This window comes from Accipiter gentilis, chromosome 3 (genome assembly GCF_929443795.1).
Source record: "Accipiter gentilis chromosome 3, bAccGen1.1, whole genome shotgun sequence".
In the NCBI taxonomy this organism is placed as follows: domain Eukaryota; kingdom Metazoa; phylum Chordata; class Aves; order Accipitriformes; family Accipitridae; genus Astur; species Astur gentilis.
In genome coordinates this window covers 11,729,649-11,754,066 of record NC_064882.1, presented here as the reverse complement: position 1 = coordinate 11,754,066, position 24,418 = coordinate 11,729,649, and the positions used below count along the sequence as shown (strand labels likewise).

Sequence of the window (24,418 nt, the reverse complement as noted above, 5' to 3'; positions counted from 1 at the left end):
AGTGGCCATCTCCACTGAAACCCCTTGAGATGATCTGTTGTTTCAGGCTGTGCAGATGTCAGCAGATGTTTTTTGTCATGGTAATGTAACAGTGCACCCTGGGTTTATGTTTCAAATTACCCTGAGCAGTAGGGCAGAAACTGATGGGAGCCCAATTCTAGCTCTTAGACTTTGCAGCAACTCTGACATGTTACTTTCTGTGTAGGCAGAAGTCTACCAAAATAAAATTATTCTGGGAAAGAGACATTTTTAGATGTTTAAGAAAGAAAGAATGGTGGGGAGGAAAAGTGTGAAAGAAGGACAAGGGAGATAGGGCTAAGGCAGTTACTGACCGGAGAATTTACATATCTCAGTTCAGCTGGAAGATCTTTTTTTGTTTGTGGGTTTGCTGAGATTTTTGCAAGATCAGTAAGTTCCAAGTAAAGGCATTTCAGACCTTGTTACTATCCTGTTGACAAGGCAAGTCTTACCTTTTTTTTTTTTTTTTTTTTTTTTTTTTTTTTTTTTTCCCCTCCACTGGAAGAACAAGGATTCTTTTATAATCTTGCACAGGATAGTACAAGGAAGCTTTGCTTGCTCTAGGTTAGTGCATGTTTAATAGTTAGTTGCAGAACTTAATTGGCAGATCTTACTGATGCTGCAGTCTGAATGCTTGTAATTGCTAAAATTTAAAGGCTGGCATACTGCTCCAGCTCTGGTCAACATTAGCAAAATGAATGGACTTCACATGCCTGATCTTGTGCTTTCATGATGTATTGACTGTTGGAGTTAAGAGATGATGTTAAATGTTCACAGACAAGAGAAGCACAACAGGCTTTCACTAATAGTCTGGCAGTAACCATGATTTTAAAGTCAAATAAGCACGTAGCCCCTGAATGAGCAGAAGCACTCCTGGAGTGTAGTTGTTTATCTGAAAAATTATTCAAATGGCATTATGGAGTTTCTCATTGAATGTCATGACGATTTCCAGAACTAGCATTCTTGCTCTGAACAGAGAAAGGGGAGAGAAATGACACTGCCAAATCTGAAAACACAATCTGGAGTTTGAATGAATTCAGGGTTAGTCTTTTTGATTCTGTTGCTTAGTGGATGGCCAAAGTTAGAGCCTTGCTTGCATCAATTTGTTCGCAGTGTTGTCAGTAATGAATATCCTTGGTGATTCCTGCTCTTGTCCATGGTAATTTTTTGACCAGATGTAAGCTGTTGGACTGCGTTGGTACACAAGCAAAAGGGAAATTTATCATCTTTCCTTCTGTTGGCTCTTCACAGCTTGTGACAGGAAAAACACAAGGTTTAGAAATTAAGATCCAATACAGAAATGAAGAAGAAGATCTTCTCACAGTGAAATTTCTTAATAATACCCTTCAGGAAACCTTCAAAAGCAATGTTATGTTTTTCTATAACCTGATAACCTGTTTCAAATGCAGATGCGTACATTATCATATCTAGGAAATGAAGTCAAGAAAGACTGGAAAGCATCTCTGGGTCATACACGTGTGCATGTGTTCACACTGCTCAGCTCCCTCCCATTACAGGCTGTGCTGTTACAGCTGTGGAGGGGGATAGCAGACAAATGTTCTCCTTGCTGACCCTGTAGACAAACACAAGCGTAGCTGACATGAGAGCAGGAAAATAGCAGGATTTCCTAATGGGGTAACGGCATAATGGTATCTTGCTTTGATCAGAAAGGTACTAGGCATTCCTGGCCCTGGGAGCATTGAGTGCCAAATGTTGTTAGACACTAAGGGTATACACTCTGTGCCATCTGGGACGTGGGCACTAGGAAAGGGGACACTCTGAGATGGTGTAAGCTGCTACCGTGGTGTTGCTGAAGTGCTGGGGCAGGTAAAGTTTACGCTGGCTGATGATCTGCCTGGGTTTATTATGGTGGAGGGATGTCTAAGATTTCATTCTCTATGGTACTTTCACCATACCCGTCTCCTTTTCCCCTTAAGAGTCAGTCAAAACAAAGCCCACTTTAAGAGAAATGAATGTAGAAAATGTGAACCATAAGGATCTTTTACAAAGCGTCTTTTACAGTGCTGGGGACATAAAACAGGGCAGTGGAAGATAAGCCATTATGTATGTTGAGGAAGTCTAAGAATAAAGATTATAGGCAAACAGTCTACCTTTCTTTACAAGGCCTTGATTTACATCCCTGAAATCTCAAATTTAGCTATTACAATGAAGTCCTGTTGCACACAGAGCTGACTTTTTATCACCACTTAAAATCTAATTAATCCGTATTGAAGCACAAAGATTTCTGTTGTGTTTTAGGGTGAGGGGTCATAGAGCCCTCTTTGTTCATCCTCAGGCTTGTAATCATCAGGCATTGGGATATAATTTTACCAAGCAAATTGGAAGGTAACGGATCAAATCCTTATCGGAAAGCCTAACTCATGGTTTAGTGAAGTCCTTCGTCCTTTATGTGAAACTTTATATGCATGAAGAACAAAAAAGTGTTTCAGAGCTTACAAAGGGTTAATAGCAAGGGCTTATATTTGGGGCAGCAGAGAACTAAAATCATCATAGCTTCCACCATCACTCAAGGTAGCAGTTGTTACAGAACTGCTGGGGAGACCTTCCTCCTCAGGCTTTTAGGACTCTGCTCTTATAATGGCCTTGGTCTATCGACCAATGATGCAATTAAGTGGCATACTAGTCTCTCTATTGGGATGGGTCCTATCCTGTCTAACTACCTATTTACCCCAGTGGAAAAATCTTAACTTGGAACTGAATGAACTGGAGATCTGGACCATGGGACTCTGGCAAGCTTGTGTTGTCCAGGAAGAAGGGGGAATGCAGTGCAAGGACTTCGATTCTTTCCTAGCTTTGCCTCCAGAGCTCAGGATTTCTAGGATTTTGATGTTTTTTTCCAATGGATTGGGGTTTTTGGGCCTCTTGCTCTCAGGATTTGGGTTGGACTGTTTGAAAATTGGTGAAAGACAACAGGAACAAAAGAAACGGCTGTTGCTGTTTGGAGGATTGCTCTTCTGGATATCGGGGATTACAGCTATTGTCCCAGTTTCTTGGGTTGCCCATTCCACAGTCCAGGAATTCTGGGATGAGAATATACCAGATATTGTTCCCAGGTGGGATTTTGGGGAAGCGTTATTTGTTGGCTGGCTTGCTGGATTTTGTCTTATATTAGGAGGATCCCTACTCAATTGCCCAATCTGTTCAACTGAAGTCCATCCATCTTCGGTCCATTACGCAGTACCAGAAGAGCAAGATCAGTGTCAACACGTGGAAACTGAAACCAGGCCTTAAAATGGAAGGTTTTAAACAGTACAGAAAGACTGCCCTATCTTTTTCAAACCCTAGCACAAGCCAGCAGCTGATTGCCTAAACTTATGTCTGTTTTTTTCCATAACTGGTATTGGAAGATGGTGTGTTTTCTCACCTGCTTTCTCACCTGTTTAAAACTTTGTTTCACAGCAGAATGCTGAAGTTTTCATAGACTGTGCAGAAAAGGTGCTTTTGCTTTCTCAAGTGCACTGTAAAATCCTGAAAATGAATATGCATGTTCTCTTACAGCTTGGCTTTTAACCAAAATATGCTTCCTTTTCATACACAACCAATTAAATGAGCCTCAAAGCTTGATTCCCTGTTGCAATTTTCCACTTGCCTAATGCAGTGACGTACAGACTTGCGTTTTTACATCTGGAACAGTCTAAATACATGCATTGCATCAAATTGTTTTTCTGTGTCCTTGGAAATTGTTGTGCTGTAGGTTTCTGAAATTCTAGTAAGCTTTGCAGATGTCTTTTTGTGCATGGGGTGTTACAAGGTAGGTGCTTCATACCCAGTGAGTAAATTGTTTTTTCTCAGTCTAGCACATTAAGCTGCCCATAGAAGTTATTCTAAGTGTTTCCAGCACCTGCATACTTTATGCACCAAATATGGGCTGAGAAATGCTGCTTTAAAAAATACTTACACAATTTTCTTCCGCTACAGGTATTGAGGCACGCATCCCATCAAAGGCTCCTTAAGCTCCATTCACTTACAGCAACATGTTGCTCTGAACGAGTAACCCTGGACTTTAAACAAATGATATTTAACTGGCCACAAAGCAGACAGCTTCATTTGCTCTAAGGAGAAATGTACCAATGTGGTATTAAAACTTAATTTAAAAACAAACTGCGAGATGCCAAAACTAGCAGAACTGTTGTAAGGCTTTAGCAGACTGATGTAAAGCAAAATATATGCTTTTCTTAAAAAAACCAAAAAACCAAACAAACCCCAAAACTAATGAAAGGTGAGCCCAGCTGTGGCCACACCCTTCAGCTACTGGTTTACCATACTACTTCCCTGTCCCCCAAACACTGCAGGTGGAACCAGGCACCACAAAGCAGGAGGGGGAGGAGTACTTCATGCTTTATAAAGCATTGTTTTAACTTTTGTTTACGTTCAGTATGACAAAGAATTGAACAACGTCTGCAAAAGTGAGTGGTTTAGAGCTTCTGTGAGTGTTAAAAATGAACTCAGTCCACAGGCTACAGTTAGCTGGATTGCTGTTGTCTGTACTAGGACGGGTTTTAACTGGTACCTGTATTTATCAGACTGGAAAAATCTCAACTTAGACTTAAATGTACTGGAGCTTTGGACCATGGGACTCTGGCAAACCTGTGTAGTCCAAGATGTGGGAGGAACACCGTGTAAAGATTTTGATTCTTTCCTGGTTTTCCCTCTAAAATTCAAGATTTCCAGGATTTTAGTATCTACATCAAATGGGCTAGGACTTCTGAGCCTTGTGTGATCTCTAGTCTTGGTTTGGACTGCTTAAAGGTGGAGGATACAGAGCAGAAGCTGAAGAAACAGCTGTTACTTCTTGGAGGAATACTCCTGTGGATGCCTGGAGTTCTAGCCCTAGTCCCTGTTTCTTGGGTTGCCCATACTATAATTCAGGAATTTTAGGATGAAGACATCCCAGAGATTGTGCCCAGATGGGAAGTAGGGGATGCACTGTTCAGGGCTTGGTTTGGTGGATTTTTTATAATTCTAGGAGGATCTCTACTCCACAATCTGCTTATCATCTGACCATCAATTACCAGAGCAGTATGCAATGGCAGATATGCAAGACACCCGTCAACCTCTGGAAACCGGAAACAGAAGACTTTTAAAAGGGTAGATATCAGGTTTTCAGATTTCTTACTCTTGCATAACAGTAAGAAAGGTCTGCTGAACAGACAGATTACTGTTTACAAGATCGGGGTGGGGGGATTGCTTCTTACAAAGTAGTTCCTTTAATCACTACTTACCTTCAATTAACATTAATTGATGAGCTATGGAGATTTAAGTCACCACTGTATTTCTCAAAAATCTGATCACTTGCAGATGTTGTTTTTTGTAGGTTTTTGGTTGTTGGTTGTTTTTTTTAGGATAAGTGAGTATAAAATTTTTAATCTCTAGGCATGCACAGACTTGACCATATTTTAAATGGCTGAACGCTTACCGGGGCTGCTTTGAACAATGTCTTTTTTACAAAAATATTAGTTTAAGTCCTGAAAGTTTGTAGTGCCAGTTCAACATACATTAGAAAAACCTAATACAGTACAACCCTCAATGAAGTTCCCTGGACTTGTATCATTTACAGGAAACTAAACGTTCTCAAACAGTGTCATGTAATACAAGATCCTCCATTGTGTGTGTGTGTGAGAGAGAGAATGATTGAACATATCCCTGCACAATCTCTCTCTAAGGAAAGCCAGTATTTCTGAATAATAATGAGATGTTGTCCAGTGGAGAGCTTACCATGTTCATTGCTATTGTAGCTTTTACTTCATGAATATGAAGAACTAACAAAGTATATGAATCAGTTTCTATATAATTCATCCTAAGACTTGTCAGTGATTGATGTGAACTTTCTAGAAATGGCAATGATTTGACACTGACAAAGCTGTAGCAGCCATCTGTTTCTGCAAAGAGCATATAAAGACATAGAACAGCAATAAAAGAATTAAATCAAACACTGGTCTGGAAAAGAGCTTTGTTAAAAATGTATTTTCCAATCACTGAAACACATGGAAAGTGCAGAGACGAGTTAATCTATGTGATGTACTTGCATACTCTTACAGACAAAATTAGAACAGAAACACATTCAGAATATAACCTGATTAAATATTTAGTTCAGTCCTGAGCATTTGATATTTAATACAGTATAAACATAGCAATAGTAAAAAAAAATAAATCTTAAAATTATTTGATTTGTGTTCTGTTACAATTTCTGCTAAACTTTGCTCATTTGGCTAAATATTCTTGTACCAGTAATATTTAGATTTTGATATATGCAACTGCAGTGACATTGGTACCTGGAAACAGAACTAATTACATTCGTTATACCCTGCTGTGCAGAGTAAATTCCACTTCAAGAGTAGTATTTATAATTTTAAACTGATGGGGGTTTACTTGTATTATTTTAGCTTATTCTATTGAGTCTTTCAAGTGTGAATAATCTGAATTAGTATAAAACCCCCAAAACTCCAAACCCAGAAAATTCTTAAAAGCTGCCTACAAATATGTTCAACTTTACCAGTTTGGAAAATGAGGAGCATGAATATGTTTAAGTCTCTCATTTTTAAATGAGATTTGCAAGCTAAAGCCAGCAATACTTAAATTTTGACCTCACCTCAAGCTTACAAATCAGACAATAATACTTTTTAAAAAAAATTATTCAACATCTGAGGAGAAACAGCTAATCTAGCAAGAATTTAGACAGCTCTAAATATTTTTCACAATTGCATACTTAGTGTCAAATATTTTTATGGCCAGAACTGAACTATATTAAACAGAACATAAATAAGACTGTAAATAAATAAAAGAAAAATCATAAAGTACACCTCTAAACATCATTCTACAAACAACTATATAATCAAATTGAGAAGTTGAAACTGTCAACCTTCATTTCACCTCTACATTAAATAATTCCAGATTTGTGTTTGTTTTTTTTAAATTGACCTTTCAAACACGAATGTTATCTCAAACCCAAGAAACAAAAAACAAATGGGGCATTCATAAAGGATGTTCAATCAGTCATCTTGCCCAAAATAGCATGTTTGGCTATACATTTAAGTCAACTGAAGTATCTGTGCATAAGAAAACCCTTAGGTGTTACACAGACCTCTCATCACAGAATTGTCACTTTGAATTCAAAGACAGCTGCTACCATAGTGTAGTTATATTTGCTTCCATTTTCTCACCAAGTAATTATAGCCTTTTGAAAGATGAAGTCCATGCATATGCGGCTTGTTGCTTGGGGAAGAAAACTTTAGCTAGTGAATTAAATACATCTGAGTGCAACATATTAAGTAGAAAATGAAATAATTCTGTTTTCTGCAATGCCCACCTACTTACACAGTACCCACAGAAGATAAGACCCAGACCCCAACTGCTTTACCAAGACAGGGCTGCTTAAACACCTACCTCTAATGTTCTGGACTTCTTACAGAATGCATCCAAGTTGATGCTTCCTCCTAGCTGGCTGCTTCATGTAAGACAAATTTGAAACATGCCATTCACATCTATTTATTAAACCGTGCACCCTCAACTGCATACAGGGTCAATTGTGTATTTTTAAAAATGTTATTTGTTGTACCAAAATACGTGAAGACTTCTAGTTGGGAGCTTTTCTTTTTGAGAAAGGTTTTACCTTACCAGCAAGACTTATGATATCTGAGTTAGTATATGGCAGATTTTTCTTCTGGTAAAAATACTTTAATGAAACATCTTCATACTTGTAAACCTAACAAACACTTATTACGTTTTCCTAGTTGGCAATAAGATACCCTCTAGGACAAAAGATTAACATAGTGTACAGTGGATATAACTATTCCGATGTCAATGTTGGTATTATGAATTTGATTCAGCTTCCAGTTCAGAAAGCAGCTGCCCCTTTTGGTAGTCTCATAATTAGTTTTTAGGGTTACTTGTCTGCCTTGTCTTTCTTACTCTCCCGCAGATGCAAGAAACCATTTAGTGCAGGTTAAAGTACTATACATTCACAAAACTAAACTCTGAACTCTGTCTCTTCCTACAAAGTCTTAAAAACAAAAACAGAAGAAATTTGTTTTCAGAAACAAAATTCCAATGTGGGTGATGAATCTAATTAGCAGCTGTTGTGAGGCAGCCTTGATGTTTTGGAAAGGAGCTTACGCTTGCGGTTAACTTTAAACTATAAAAGTCACACTCTGGTACAAAAACATTGCATGGCAAAACAGCCATCTTCACAGTCTGCTCACATGAAAATAGTGAAAAGATAAACAATCTTCTGTTGAACGTAATATTTCTTAACACAGTGCAGTTCAACAGGATACATGCTTAGTACTGCCTTTGTTCCTTTGTTCCATCTTTACAAAATAAAAACACACATGCAATACATACAAACTGTACAAAATCAGCATCAGTATACCAAAATTAATCTACTTTGGTTTTCTGGTTGTTGGGGGTTTTTGCCATTTTTTAAGCATACAAGAATTCAATTCACTATATTTTACAAATAAACATATCAATAGTGAATGTAAAATAGAAGATTTTTAAAAGCAGGTCACTGGAACTACAAAGTTCATCTGAAAAGAGATGAACAAGCAGAAAAAAACACTTCAATGCAAATGCATAATTATACATCATCAGCTGGAAGGGCTGGTATACTGATCTTTGCTCTTGTGAAGTATGCTATCTTCTCCCTGAAATTAGAAAAGAAAACAAGTTATTATTTTACTATTTATGGCATGACTCCAATGTCGTCTGCTGTAGAGTTGCTCATGTTACAGCATAGTTCTTTAAAATACAGGTTTGGAAAATATACAGTGAGGAAAACACACAGTGAATTTATTTACAAATTTGACATTCTGACATTATTCCCTTCTTAGGCAGGTTTATGTCAAAAGCAGCTCCAATTTTGAAAAAGAAAAAATAATCAATATTTCATTAATAACTGCAGTGATGAGACTGAAATATCGATCTAGTCACTGAATTTCCTATGATGATATTTCAGTGGGGGCGACAAAAAGGCAAAATAAAACATTTTATCCTGACTCAAGGGGAAAAAAAATTGGGTCTGGGCAAGACTCGGAGAAGCAGAATTGTCAAGCCATTCTCTAGTTGCTTCCCCTGTGCTGTTGCCATTTCTGTCTCCTATGAACTTAGAGATTACTGAAGCATAACAAGTTTATACAAGCTTGTCTGCCAGCAGCCTAGAAAGCAGATGATAAGTATTGGGGGCATAAAAATTAAAGCTCAGAAGAGTCATTCTTCTTGAGAGCTTCAGAAATGCCTCTGTGTGATTAGCGTGTGAGGCCAGAGCACTGTAACAAGTCCAACTAGCAGGGTGCGTACAATTCAGCCTGAGGAGGTAACTATTTGTCCAGTAGACTAAACCATGTTTTCCACTGGCGAAACTTGAGTTCCCATCAAAAACTGTAGCTCAGAGCAAAATCAATTATGTAAACTGGATTTCTTGGCTAGTTGTGTGGTGATTAGAAGATAAAGGAGAATGGAGTCTTATGATACCCTTCTGGCAGGGGAATGGTGTCATGAGCACTATTACACGTTCCTGTAAATTTGGGCAGCAGTCTGTTTGTGATGACTGTTAAATGACCAGCACTGATCAAAACTCTTTCTCAAGACTTGCATAGCAAGTGAAAACTGTTTGAAGATGCTCTGAATTTCATGCTGAAGATGAATAGCTCAGCTGTGATGCTTCATTGCGGAGGACCCCCCTTCCTTTCTTTCTTGCTTTGATTCTGCATCTATGTGCCTCACAGGCCCCTATTTGCTTATAGATTTCTCAAACTGCTCAAAACAGACTGGGTTAAAAAAGGAGAAAAATCCTTACACTTGTTAGCAGCTGATGTAAATTTCCTATACAGGAATCCAGAAATCAGACTTTAAAAATGTGTGTTAGTGACAAAACAGATTAAATTAGCTTGCAGTACTGTTTCTATGTGGAAGAGTAAGCATTGTGTTTTTCAATCACCAGTTTTATATTTATGTTTATATAGAACTGTGGCCTTCAGGCTGCTAGCCTGCCACTTACTGTCCAGTCTTTTAGGAATTCAGACCAGTTAGAATTAAGGTTTGAGATAGCAAGTGTTCATTCTGGCTTATGCTAAGCAAGAACACTTGATTAATTGCTTCATGTCATCGGTTGCCGTTCCCGCAACCAGAAGGAAAAAGGAGGAGGGATTCAAGATCTTTCTTGAATAATAAGTCTTGAGTGAGGCACAAGCAATGGTTAATCAGTTTCCTGATGAGATGCACACTGTTCTACTACAATAAGGTGATTTTGCTTCAGGCACCTGCCATCACCAGAAGAGATCCCATTACTTAAAGCCCACTGTCAACCTACTGTGGGTGAGGCAAGCCACGGCATTGGTCACACACATGCTTGCCCACAGCAGATGCCACACAGCGGTCTGAAAGTTTTCACTCTTCGTCCTCACCACCACAGCTCAGCTGACATACTGCCACGTGAGCAAGTTACCAAGGCCCGGTCCTTTGAAACTCCAACTTTGAGCTATGTCAGAAATGTATGATGTTTCTTGCAAATTCAAAGGTGTGTGGATTTTTGATTAATGTTACAGGGCATGTCTCATCATATTTGGAAATAATTCATGTTACTTCACTACATTAGAAAGAGCATGAAAAGCAGAACAGGCCATACCTGAATGACTGCACCTGCAGTGGCACTTTCTGGCTCTGCTCCCGCAACCGGCATACATCCTTAGAAGCTTTCCTCATCAATTTCTCAGCACTTAAACCTTGTTTCTGCTCTTCTTTTGACTGCTCAGCCTGTAAACAGGAAAAATAACTATGTTTCGCTAATAATGAACAACTACTCATTTCAAAGAAATGGCAAATCCTTCTGTGTCAAGGAAAACACTTGGCAGTGTTAGGCTTATGGTTGGACTCAATCTTAAAGGTCTTTTCCAACCTAAATGATTCTAGGAAAAATCTCTATGCAAAGGGTCAGCAAGACAGAAGACTGACATCACAAGCCTAAGCCATGGGCACAAAATAAGGTAACAGAGCTTTTCCTAAAAAAATAGAGCAAATCCCATGCCATCACAGGTGGCTACTAGGTGTTACAAATTTTGGTGAGATATTTCTTAGGGCTATAGTTAGACAACACCTAAATTTGTACGAACAAGTGTCGTCTATCCAAATACCTTTTTAGAACTGGGAGACAGTGATTCTCTTCCCACGTAAAATACTTTTATTTCCTAATAAAAGCTCGCAGGAAAGTTGCCTATACCTACTCTAAAATAACAGACAAAAAAAAATAGAGGAGGCATGCTCTCAAAGTTTTGTTGAGAAACTTTCCTCCTCCAGGCAAAACTTTCAAGTTTTGTTGCCCTTGTTAGCAATATTAATATTCATGAACTTTTGTGCTTTTATTCATGACACAACACCCATTTTGCATGTAAGACTCACTTTTTTCATTTGCATTGTAGAGGTGTAAAAGCCAAGTGAACAGAACACCAGTGGTAACAACAGATTAAGGATCTTTCTTGATGTGAATATTGTTCAGCAGCTACATATGCACTTCTAAGTTACAGTATTTCTGTACATCAGTATTGCTGTTCACAGGAGGGTAGTGGTACCCTATCTGTTGAAATGCACTCCAGTGTTTTAGATGGAAGTGTTTTACATTAAAGAACACCACCCTTTCAGTAACTCACTCAAAATCCAGGCAGCTTATACTGCTGTTAAGTTCTTCAGTCCCCAACTCCAAAATAGCTATGATTTTAAAATGAAATTAACCTATAAATATTGTTTTCCTTATTAGTTAGTGAACAGCAATTTGCAATCTACAACTGGTAGTGTCTTAATTTTACATATGTCACTGGCCACATGTTTTATCAGCTCCCCTAGTTACTATTTTTCATCAAAGCACTAAACATGCAATATTTCAAAATTTTCTAATTTTATCTTTTCTCTAACTATACACGAGATTCTTGTGACTACTGCATTTCAGGTTAGCAGCATAGGTGACTTCTTTGTTTTCATATTCTCTATTACTATGTACTCCTTTTTCATTTTTTCAATCCTGCTATTTTTTCAGGAGGCTCTCAGAGAAACTTTGATTTCAGCCCAATGCCTCTAAGAGTATGCACGTGAGAAGTTATGTACATGACCAGGTTTTATATTTACATCCTATTTCTCAAGTGTTTTATGAAGACAGTGAATCCTCCATCTATATAGAATACAGAAAAGCACGCTAATACATTGGTCATACATTCAGTAAGTGCCAAAAATCTGGCACTTATCTGCCAAAAATAAGTGCCAGATAGGAATCTCTGTATCTGCGCTTAGCTTAAGTGTGAGATAACAAAGAAGAAACACTATAAAAATTAAAGCTGAAACCCTAACTCCTGTCTTGACCTTCAGTGGTTTTTGTATAGAATAAAGTGAATCTAAAGAGAAACTATTAACTGTACTAGACACCAGAACACTGGAACAAGGACATATTTGATGTATTGACGACATAATTACAGATTACCTCTACATAGAAGAGGTACTGAAAAGAACAAGATCTTTACAGATATTCACAGTAATCATTTTTGGACATACACAAAGAGGAAGTACTTCAGAGGACACTAGGTGTCTGAAAACTTACTTGTATAAGGATTTAAGACTCAAACTTTGAAATACTGCGTGATTTCTCACAAAAATGAAATCTCAATAAGAGAAAATGCTTTTGGTACACAGAATTACCAACTGTTTTCTGATCTGCAAGTATTAGTGGGCTTTATGTACTTGCTGTACTTAGGAAGGTGTGGTAGGAAGGGGAGGGAAGGTATGGAGTCTGTGTATTTGGCTTCAAGCAGAGTAACTGTGTGCTAGCACTGATTTTCAACATCCCCCACATCTGCAGTTTCATTTTTCACTTGAGACTCTCTCAATTTCTCTGGCACTTCCAGCTGCTGCATTAGTCTGCGCCATTATAATGCCTGCAGGTTCTAAAAAATAATCTATGACAATGTTCTCTAGGCTGCTGTGTTTTGCTAACCCAAGAGGAAACACTGACAGCAGAGTACAGCATTCTCAGGGTTGTTTTGCTCCACAGGGGAAGGCTGCAATGATTTTAAGGGTAGAAATATCTCTAGAAACTTTGTAAGTGCTCTTCAAAAGAGGTGGAGTGGCTGTGATCATTGTTGTGACTTTTAGCTTGGAAAGAAGGACTTAAATGCTGTGCTGCAGACTGCATATATTTTAGGAACGTATATTATTACTCTTATTCCTCATTGCAGTGTGTGTCATGGTGTTGATCACTGACAACAGAAATATAAAATATGACAAACCTATCTGCTGCCTTGAAAGAGCCAGCTGAAATAAGAAAGCACAAATCCAAAGGATTTATAAAATTAAATGTTGCAGAGGCATACTCTATTCTAGCAGGAATAGCTTTAGAGGGGGAATAGTTTTAAATTAAATAAACAATTAAAAATTATCATTTCTATCCATCAGTAAATATAAACTATGAACTTCTAAATAAATTTATGCTTCCTTTATATAAGCTACTATTTTTATGGGATAAAACTGAGAAAGATAAAATCCATACAATGAATTCACATGGTAAAAAAACCCACAGTTACACTGTGTGATGTTTAAACATTGCATTGTCTTATCCCATTTTGCCCAAAGGTTTTTCAGAACACTTGTAAATGCTTGGCCTAAACTCTGCTAGTATTTTATAGCCATTTTAGAGCTCCACTAGCTATAGCCAATAGCAGATGCCAAGGAAAGAGAGGCAGGAAGACAGAGAAGACAGAATAGGGCATAAACATAGAGCTGGGAGAACATATTGGGAGAAAGTTTTGTTTCCTAAGCTATCAGACAGTCAAGGACTTCTTGAAGTAGGTGATATCATTATGGTTATTGACCTCTAATGGATTTTTCTTCATGAATTTATCAAACTGTTTTTTGAACCTATGCAAACTTGCAGCACTCAGTGTTCCATGGAAAACATTTTTACAGTTTCTGAATATTGTGCTATGTTTGCTTGCATTTAACCTGCCACCTCTTCAATTCCCTACTTCCTGTGTAATGAAAGACAATGATTAATTTGCTCTTCTCCACCTCACCCATGATTTTATAGACTTCAGTTACAGCTACTTAGCCACTCCTAACATGGAAGCTGTTTTCTCCTTTGACCATCCCTGTTGACCCTCTGTAGTTTCATTATCCACTTTGAGAAGAGGAACCAGCACTGAACAATGTTTAAGTTACAGACATAACATGTATTTATATCATAAAACAATGATTTATTTTGTTCCAACTTTTCTTCTTACTAAGACCTGTCTCACTTGCTTTTTGACATCTGCTATCACTGTGATTTGCTGACGTTTTTGTTTCTTACATCCGAAGCATCTCATTCCTAACAGCTAATTCAGAGCTCAGCTTTGTATATACAAATATTAGGATCATCTCTTCCCTCCTCTACACAAGGCTATTTACTGACATTCAGCTTTTAAAAAAGCAAAACAACAAAACCAACAACTGTTGCCTATATATTAGAAAGAAGGTCCTCCTCTGCCCTGTGTTGAAACTGCTTTCCATTTTTACTACTCTGAATATCTTGGTGTCATCAAAACACTAATCTCTATCAACCATAAATAGCTAAAGAGTACAACTCCTTCCTGGATGTCACTAGCAACCTGCCCTTATTGAAAACTAATGTACATTGACAGACATAGATGGGAAGGGGGTTACAGAAGGCATCTACTTCAACCTCCTGCTCAAAGAAGGTGAAGTTAGAGCTGGGTATTCAGGGTCTTGTCTAGTTAGGTTCCGAGTATCTCCAACTGTGGAGGTTGGATTTTTGTTTACAACCTGTCTAGGCCCCTATCCCAGTGTATGATCACCCTCACAATTTAAAAAAAAAACAACCAACCTTCTCAAAACATAACAAAAACCCCACAACATCCAACTTTTTAATGTATCTTGTTGGAATTTTCCGTATTCCAACTCGTCACTGTTGCCTCTCACTCATTCTATCCTGTTTTTTGTCTTTTATCCACATGAGGGTATCCCATTACCTTATGGCAGTTTAGGGACAGTGCATATATACTTGTATTGTTTTAGAGACGATCACATAGAGAATAGAATTTGGCTTTCCTTTGCCAAAACTAGAACAAGTATGTCCTGAAAAGGAAATAAACCACAGTGGAAGTACTACTGCCTTTCCCACATGCCCCTACCACTATGAGTAATGGTCATTGCCTCTCTCTACCTTTTAAAAAGATCTTTGGCTACAAGTTCTGTGCAGACTGTAAATCAACTGATGTTGAAGGACAAAAAGCACATACATGTCTGTAGGAGTACAGCTGGGACACGAGAATTTTAAATTAAATTTTAGGTAAATGCTATTTTACTACACCAACCACAACTATTACTCCAAATAATAGTGTTTCTACTGTGAATTACTAAAGTATTTAGAGGGCACTAGAAAAATACTACCTCAAATTCTAGGTATAAATGCTGTAATATTGACTAATAAAGACATATTGTTTACAGTGCGTAATTCAGAGATGTAATTAGACAAATGTGAGCTTCTGTAAAAATCTTTTAACATGCTAGACTGAATTCTTTAACAAATTTATAGTAAAGGTAGGGGCATATGCATATTCACTCACAAATTTCTGTATGCTGCTCATACCTGTTTTTCAGCTTGTTTCAAGAGTTTCTGGAATCGTTCATCCTCTAGCACACACAGGGGAAGGTCTGTCTCTCCTCTACCTTTCATTTCCTCAAGCTTTTGTTTAAGATCCCGCAAGGCCTGAAGCTCATCATTCAGACGATTCTGTCTTGTGCGTGATGCCTGGAGGTCCAGCTCCAAGTCAAGGGAAGTGCGTATGGGGCACTCTTGCGTAGCTCTTCGCATGATTGGTTGGCAAACAGGCTAAATCATTTGGGAGACAGAACAATAAAAATTAATATCTAGAGAGACTAGCATAGGGTTTCACATAATACAGTCAGAAAAACTCAAATGTTTTTTGTTGTTCTTTAGCAGAAAGCTACTATGATGAGATCCAAGTGCAAAAATTAATCTATTCTGGAATTTTTCTTCAGTCACTAGCTAAAAATAAATGCGAAAGTTTCTCCAACCACATGTACCATGCTATATTTACAGGTTAAAACAAAAAAACCTATTCTGATCCCCAGGATGACACAATGCCAGGAGATCAACACTACACAGACTTCCCCACAGATTTCAACTACATTATTTATTTTTATTAACATTTGCTTTTTCAAGGCATAAACAAACACATAATGTTATGAACTTTGTAAGCATGCATTTCTTTAGTGTATTTTACATTATTTACTGTCCTTTCACAGTGACTTTTTGCATGAGTAAGTCAGGCAGGAGAAGCCATCCCAGACTATTCAATATTTCTTTCTTATGCCAAATGTAATCCTGCTACCTGGTAACAACCCTTCCGCAGAAGTGTTTTTTTTTAGTTACAATCAAGATTAAAACATAACTCTCTCAACTTATTTAAGAATGACCTCCATGCAAGAGAAATACAATCTTACTCTCTTGTCCTTGAATTCTTCTGCTACTCAAAATACTCTTGGAGAAGAGTACATCCCCTTTAAAAGGACATCTGGATCCCTGAAATTTCCACCAAAATTTGCTCAAGATATAAGTTGCTGGTGTTGACTTTTGTGCAGCATAAGCCATCTTGGGTCACTTTGTAATATTCAGGTTCTTTAACCCAGATCCATTTGACGGTAACAAGCTAAAGTTCAACAGTAAATGCCACGATGCTAAGCACCAGTGTCTTGCTGCTGGTTCAGCCACAACTAGAGAAACATAAACTTTGTCGGTGGGGGAAGATGTAGGACTGAGACCACTGTGTTGAGATTTCAACCTGGAACTACAGGACTATATGTGGTACTTGCATTGCTTTTGCTGAAATACTTGAAATAAAGCATATTAAGTAGTTTGTTATTCCTTCTCTCTCCATACTTTGTTTTAAATCATGTCCAGGTAATAAAGCACATACCCGTTTAACTCTTAGGCTCCGCCGTTCTGTGGCGTTTCTCACAAAGAGAGACTTTTTGGCTAGTGTTGAACTGTCGCTGTCACTTCGATTCAACTGTCAAAATGTACATAACAGAGAAATAAAGCACCTTCACATACAAATACATCTGTATTGATATAGCCAGACAGAAAACCTCAGTGTTGATATACATGTAGATCATTCTTAGTATAAAGTAAAAAATTTTTCAACTAGAATAAGCATCTACTCCAAAAGTCTATTCCTAAACCAAGACAACCATTGATCTTATGAACAACTAGTAAGTAGACTCTTTAGAAATGCAAGGAAGATAACTACGGTTAGGTTATTAAGTACTGCCAAATCACTGTCTGGCTGCAGATTATAAACTACAGATTTCATTTACCTGGGGCAGGCTTTAACAAATTTACTACAGGGATCGTAAATTACTGTAGACATGCACCTGTCCAACAACCAGTATTTTTGTATTATTATTTGTAACAAGTATAGGTGTGCCTACAGCCTCCTTCAGAAGCACTTCCTGCTTCTCAAAAATATGCACCACAGCTAGGCAGTAGTTTCTGCTTAATTATAGCATTAGTTCCACATACATCAGTGCAGACAGATTATTAGATGCATCAGCATGCATGGTGGTAACCTTCATATAAACAGAAGCATCTATCTGCAGGATATTTACTTCACCTCTTCAGAAAAGGACAGACAAAAAGAATCATTCAGCTAACCTTTCAATAACCAAAGCCAGAGCCCTAAAGCATCCTTACACAGGACTGACTGGGAGTTGGAGGTGAGAAATACCACCTCTTGCAATATGAATACACCTCTTGAGAGACAAATCCATCTCTTCACTCTGGAGCCACTACTGGGAGCCCACCCCTGGATATGCACAGGTGGCTATCATCGCTGGTGTTCTTTATGCACTTTTCAAGGGAGATTTTCAAAGGCACCAACAGACTTCGGGTCAGTCCTTTAGGCCTCAAAAATCTTTGTGTTTGCTGTAACATCGTATGAGAGTAGGTGCTTTCTTAAAGCTAGGCCATCTCTTCCAAAAAGAGAGCAGCTGGCAGTTAGCCAGAGCGTGTCCAACAGGTGCGTTCCTCTACTATGGCACCACAAAGCAAGCAAGGCTGGATATGCCTGTGGTGCAAGCTGGGAACTAGGACTGGGGAGACCCCCATTATTCAGCCCTCTCCATGGACTCAGACGCAGATACAGTGCCCACTCTTGAGCCCCGACAGTGGACTACAAGTATTTCTGAAACTGCAAAAGATTCATCTGTGCAAACATGGGTTTTTCCTAGGGTACCTTGCTTCCAGGCAATACCATACAGGAGAAACAGAATGGTTTATTCAAGGTATGTTTTTTTAGATTCTGGTTTCTGGCAGTAGGTATGTAGCAATGTTCAAAGCTACAAAAGCCCAACAGTTTTCCAGATGCAAAACACCTCAGGAGTTTATACTAACTAAACTATCAGAGCAACTAGTGTTACTTCCTGCCAAAGACCTCCATAGGCAGTAAGCTAAGGCTGTATTTTTCTGCCAATAAACCTAATTTATAGTGTACAGGAATTAAGATGAAGGTTAGGTTCTGAATTCAGCCAGTAATCTACCCAAATTATGTAAAGATTGTTACAAAACTATCTACTGTGTTTCACTCTGGAGGGTGTATGGAACAGTTATTTAAGTATGTAGATATCAACTACAGATTATTTTGGGATTTTTAGGCCAATGATAATCACAGAGAAGTGATCAACTTCAACGTTCCCAAATGATTAAGACAACCACCTCTAATTGAACTGGAGAAAAATTAAAGCATAAGTATTTTTTTTAAAAAAAAAAAAAAGTCATACTTGTGTGAGTAACCTGTAGAAACTAAAGATGAAAACAAATTGCCTTTTCTAAGGTGCCTGTAATTAAAATCTACAGAGCTGGTAATCCATGCTTAAATCTTTAAATGTCGGGGAATGTAATGAATCTATGGAATTCCTGACAGTTCGAGAACAGCGCGACCTCGAGCAGCTTGTAGTATATCCTTGAAGAGTCTGGAAAGATCCGAGAAGACCGGTACAAAACCAAGATAGTGATAAGAAGAACCGTCCTAACGAACTTGCCAATCATGAATTGTTAGTTACTAACCAAACCAATCATATACTAGCACATACTCTAAAGAAGGGTATAAAAAGGTGTGATAGAACAATAAAGCAGCCATTTTGTGTGATCTATTACTTGTCGTGTCCGTCTCTACTGCGACATTTAAACACATGATTTTCACAGCTAGTTTAGCAGCAACAGGGCTGGCAGTCTAAATCTTTTTTTTTTTCCATGCTACCATAGATCTAGAAAGACTGGAGAACTTTGTTGCCAAAGGCATGTTTAAAACAGCCCGTAGGCAGCGCTCGCACATCTTTCAAAGATGTAATTACAGCAGGATTTGGGCTGCCCAGGTTTAAAACCAGTCGAGATACAAAGTGAGATTTAAAATTGATGATGGAGCTCTTTCCACACCGTTACCCTTAAATGGTTACATTATTAAAATATGGTAATGCAATGGCAGTTTACAGTGAACTCTATTCTATGTTTTAACAAATTATTTTGCTGTGTGAGAGCTGTAGTTGCTGACATGCAGGGAAACACACTTTTTGCAGCCAGCCAGCACAGGCATCCGTGTTACTTTTCTCCAATAGGATGTATTTTTGCCCTACTAAAGTTGTGTTTTGCAAGAGTACGCAACTCTGCTGAAAGTCAATTCTACTATGCATCAGATCAGTTATGGAAGGAACGAACCTAGAGAAAGCACAGGCTGTGCCTCTTGCAGAGAAAATTGGTACATGAGTCACTGTCATTAATGCATCATTCCCAAGAATTTAAATGACTCTTTAGTTAATAGCTCTTCCTTCCAAGTGTTTTTCCTCTTACCCTACAGATGTATTGGTTACGCTCGCCTGGAGAGAAGGTTTGTGAGCGCACTATCATGCTGTTCCTGACAAAGGGACGCTGTCTTGAGCTCCAGCTGGCTCTGTCCTTGGGTCGGACTGTTGCGTTCTCATTAACCAACTCCTCGGTGTTAGTCTCTTTATCAACCTATGAAAAGGAATTTAGTTTATAAGAACTCCTATATCCAGACACATGCCACCACGTAGTTTTTGTGTCTTTGGATTTTACAAGCATTGTTACCTTGCAGCAGATGGAAGAAGACCAGCAGTGAAAAGCAGCTTGCATATACACAGAAACTATGCCGAGTAAAGAAACACAAAATTCCCAAAACACTTAACAGCGCGCGAAGAGTCTTTGAAGGTACTCTGTGTATCCAGTAAAACCAAAGCTTTTGCAGAAAGGCTTTTGCTGCCCTACAGATGGTCTGATGGAACCATGGTGCAACAAGTGTTTTGCTTTGCCACTTGCGGACATTATTATTATTGCGCATTTATATTAATATTTATTTTGTTCTGCATTTGCAGAACAGCAAGGTTCTGCTATGCTAGAGATGGTGCCTGTGCACACTGAAAGGGGCAGCTGGGAAAGTTACACTGCCCAGGTCCTCCCAGACATACTGTCGTATGTCCCCCAAGCCCCACCAGCAGGGCTGCTTCATGGCAGCCTGCAGAGCTGCACCAGCCTTGTGAACCCAGGGAAGAGACTAGCTAGCTGCTGTTCCACAGAACGATCTGCTGCCTACTACAGTTGCCCCACGTGTGCCACAGGGAGCCTCAGGTGTCAACATCCCCATAGGTGGTGCAGCCTGTGCTTACTTACATGCAGCAATCATCTTGACAGCCAAGCTAGAACAAGCACCGCAGCAGCTGGCACTTCTGATGTTACTGATGTGCACTGGGGCATTTTCTTCAACTTGGGTAATTTAGCGAGGTTCATGGTTTTCAATGTGCAGGTGATAAATACAGTGACCTAAATAACACAACTGCAACCCTGAGAGGATCTGGCACACGAAGATCGGTGGCTGGCTTTACAATGAGGTCTGCTATGTCTTTCACTCGCTATCCAGGTCCATCCAGCCCAGGCTTAGCAAAACACTTGTGTGCGTGCCTAACCTTCAGATGTTGTCCTTGATGTCTCCCCTCGCTGAGTTTGGGCTTTGATCTGTATTTGCTTGCTACCCAGCAGACTGTCAGTCCTTTTATAGCATGGCCTTAGCTCATATGGCATCTTGCCACATTAATTGGAAGTTAATTACAGTTTCCAGCAAGTCCATGGAGGTTTTGAACTTCTGTATTGTCACTAACTTGAAGGAACGAGATGTCATTCTTTGCATTTTTACCTTTCTATTTTACAGAACCTGTGGGTTTAATGCATGCAACGGTGTCTTCATTAAGATGCAGAAAGGTGTTCTAAAAATTTTATTTCTAGAGTGTGTGCTACCACATCAGGGATATGTTTACTAAAAATTTACTAAAAGTGCTTTCAGAAAGGTGGAATATGATGTAAAGCAAACGGTTAACAAGAACATGGAATCAGAATTTGTTATGTGCAGTATGGGGGTAGTTCAATAGTACACAGTTTAATACACATTTTGGAATTTTCTGCTCATTAATCATTCCTTCTCTTCTCTGCTAAGCCAGTTTTTGTATTTCACACCCGAAAATAGAGAGAAGAAATAAGGAAATCCCCTAATTGGTTTAAAGATCTTGACCCCTGTTCTGTCCTTCCCCCTTTATCAGATGAATCAGGGAAAAAAAAAAGGAAACAATGAAACAGATGTGCAGAAGTTTTTTAAGTATGCACAAGTTGAGGCTACTGAACTGAACTTGTATTTTGAATATTCTCCCTATGCAATAAAAAAAAGTGAAGATACAGATTTTTGGTTAATTTTCTTTGACTTAGAAGTTCTGCCTCACCTATCTGTTGAATGTCCTCTTCATAGTTCAGAAGTGACCACACCGGTTTCATTAAAAGTACATATTGACAAGCACTACAGCAAAGGCCACATCAAATTTTAAATGCAGCAGACTTCTACATTAACTGCTCAGAAATAAATCTTCAGATGCAGTAAAATACCATAGGAATGTGTATTTCAAGATATTCACCAGTGTTAGTATTATAGCAGCTTGCTGGCTTTCATGGGCCTCATCACCATTCCCTCTGTCCTTGTCTTCATTTGTTTGCTGTGCATCAGCGAGTAATCCCATGTCATCAGTACAGTTGCCTTCTACTGCCAGCTTAATGCCATCTTCCTCTTCATCCACAATTTCATCAGAGGCTTCTGCAAGCATTTCCAACCTGTATGAACAGAAGCAGCCCAGGCTTATTCTCAAACTGAAAAAGCCCAACAGAGAAAGGTATCAAAGGCCTAGGCCTTCACCCGTGTACAATGTACGCATTTTCCTGACAGGGAAAACAAGAGTATCACCCAAATGCTTCCATTAAGTTCACGTGAAGGCACATTTCATTATATGCTCCAGTAAGCCCAACAAGCTCTACTACAGTTCACCTTCAAGATCATTATGACAACACCGCACTACATTCAACAGCTGTATGTTGATAACATTGAAGGACTTTGGTTGCAATAAATTCAGAAAACAAATGAGTGAGTCTCCCCTTCCCTCATAATAAAGCATGTATTATTTCTACACTGCAGCTAAGAAATTGCACAGGAACAGAACTCAATGTAGCAATTTAGTAAGAAATCTGTTTCTTGGGAAAGCTCACAAGTTCTCTGAAAACAAGACTATCAATGGAAGCGCGCACACACACACACACACTTTGTCAGACAGCAGCTCTCTCTTCAAATCCTATTAGTTGCTTATTATTGTGAATGCAACTAGTATTTGACATGAGACTTTCTAGTACACCTCCAGTGGTTTAGACTCCCCAGGTGGTTTCACAGGAAGATGTACGTGGAGTGGAGGAGCATCAGCAGTAGGAGTTAATAGAGCAGCCAAGACACAGCAAACCTAAAAGAAGGTGACCACACAAGACTTTACCCCAATTCCCGTGGTGGTGAGAAACTGCAACAGGTTGTCCAGAGAAGCTGTGGATGCCCCATCACTGGAAGTGTCCAAGGCCAGGTTGGACGGGGCTTTGAACAACCTGATCTAGCAGGTGTCCCTGCCACGGCAGGGGGGTTAGACTAAATGATCTTTAAAAGGTCCCTTCCAACCCAAACCGCTCCATGAGTCTATGATCTCCTCCAAAAGTACAGCCCTTTCATTTGTCTAAGAATAGGAGGAATGAGTGGAATCATTCAGGCATGAACAGTGAGGGAGCAAAAGTGGCTTTACCAGTCTTCCTCAGAGCCCCTTTGCTCCTGCTCCTCCTCCTCATCTTCAGCCAGCTCTTGTTCTACTGCTTCTAGCTCAGCAGATGTCCTCTCCAGCAGAGCTGACACAGCATCCTGCTCACAAGGAAAGAGAAGATGAAACCAGAATTGAGTGATACATAACATAGTTTAAAAAAAAAAAAGACAACTCTTGCAAGAGCTGTATTACCCTGCTGCTCCCTGATGCCAGCAAAAACACGACTCAGATCAGAAGTGTAAGGGGTTTGAATTGTCAGTGTGTAGCACATTAACCAATTGTTTTTATACAGAGTAAATCTCAATCAAAAATAGATTGTTTGTAAAATGATAATGCAATCAAATATGCTCCTGTCATCCTTTAATGTCTTGTCTCTCCCTCTCATACCTGTAATACCCCCAGGTAAAAAAAGGTTGTTCTTAAAAGTTACATTTTTTAACACAGTTCTCCTAAAGAGGTATTAAAGCAGAAAAGCTTATTTAACCAGAAGAATTGGTATGTGTTTTGAATAAACAGCACTTTCAGTGCAGTGGCTTTAAGTATGCACATTAAAATAATTAATAAATAGCAATTTTTAATGTGTGCATATGAAAATAAATGGTAAATTTAAGGAAGCTCTTCAATAACATTCTTTTTAAAATGAAATACAGCTGAAGTATTTCAAACTGGAGTGCAATTTTGTATCCTGCTAAGAAGCATCAGCTCTATCCACACTTCCTAGCAAGTGTGAAACCCCATACAGGACCTACTCCCACAGAAATTCACTATAAACAGAAGTGCCTGCAAGACAACAGGGCTTTGGACCTTCAGGGGAGGACAATTCACATATTCAAATAACCACAGTGCAACAGCACAATTAGAGGCTATGGCTTTTTCCTTGATATTACAGTAATAGCCCACACATTGCTCACCAAGTCCAGCGAGTCCAATGACTGCTTGCTTAACAGAAACATGGATTCTTCATTTTGTTCCTTGGTTTTTTTGCCAGGAATTTGCTTGCAAGGCAACAGGTTGTACCACAGAGTACAAGTCTCATCAGAAAACAATAAATCTGCCAGACTGATCTGAGTCCCAGCCTGCACAAAATAAGAAAACAGAAGAAAATTGTTGAAATTTATTTCCCGCAAAACAGCTGAAAAAATTCTACAGT

General features: G+C 38.8%; 2 protein-coding genes and 1 pseudogene across 2 annotated transcripts in view; 2 read left to right on the top strand and 1 right to left on the bottom strand.

Moving 5' to 3' along the window:
• The first annotated feature begins 2,616 nt into the window (after nucleotides 1-2,616).
• LOC126034005 (claudin-22-like) lies at nucleotides 2,617-3,270 on the top strand. The gene has a single exon (XM_049791181.1). It carries the CDS (start codon nucleotides 2,617-2,619, stop codon nucleotides 3,268-3,270), a length of 654 nt encoding a protein of 217 aa, XP_049647138.1.
• A 1,208-nt stretch (nucleotides 3,271-4,478) lies between these two features.
• On the top strand, nucleotides 4,479-5,404 carry LOC126033997 (claudin-22-like; annotated as a pseudogene).
• Nucleotides 5,405-6,000: 596 nt separating this feature from the next.
• The window catches only part of WWC2 (WW and C2 domain containing 2), a 108,302-nt gene continuing 89,884 nt past the window's right edge, over nucleotides 6,001-24,418 (bottom strand). The window contains exons 16-23 of the mRNA XM_049833179.1: nucleotides 24,180-24,344; nucleotides 23,254-23,366; nucleotides 22,060-22,252; nucleotides 19,937-20,101; nucleotides 17,010-17,102; nucleotides 15,659-15,901; nucleotides 10,661-10,788; nucleotides 6,001-8,681 (exon numbers count right to left, since the gene is read on the bottom strand). Coding sequence (XP_049689136.1) covers nucleotides 8,615-8,681; nucleotides 10,661-10,788; nucleotides 15,659-15,901; nucleotides 17,010-17,102; nucleotides 19,937-20,101; nucleotides 22,060-22,252; nucleotides 23,254-23,366; nucleotides 24,180-24,344 — 1,167 coding nt within the window. The 3' untranslated portion in view covers nucleotides 6,001-8,614. The remainder of the gene's footprint in view (nucleotides 8,682-10,660; nucleotides 10,789-15,658; nucleotides 15,902-17,009; nucleotides 17,103-19,936; nucleotides 20,102-22,059; nucleotides 22,253-23,253; nucleotides 23,367-24,179; nucleotides 24,345-24,418) is intronic.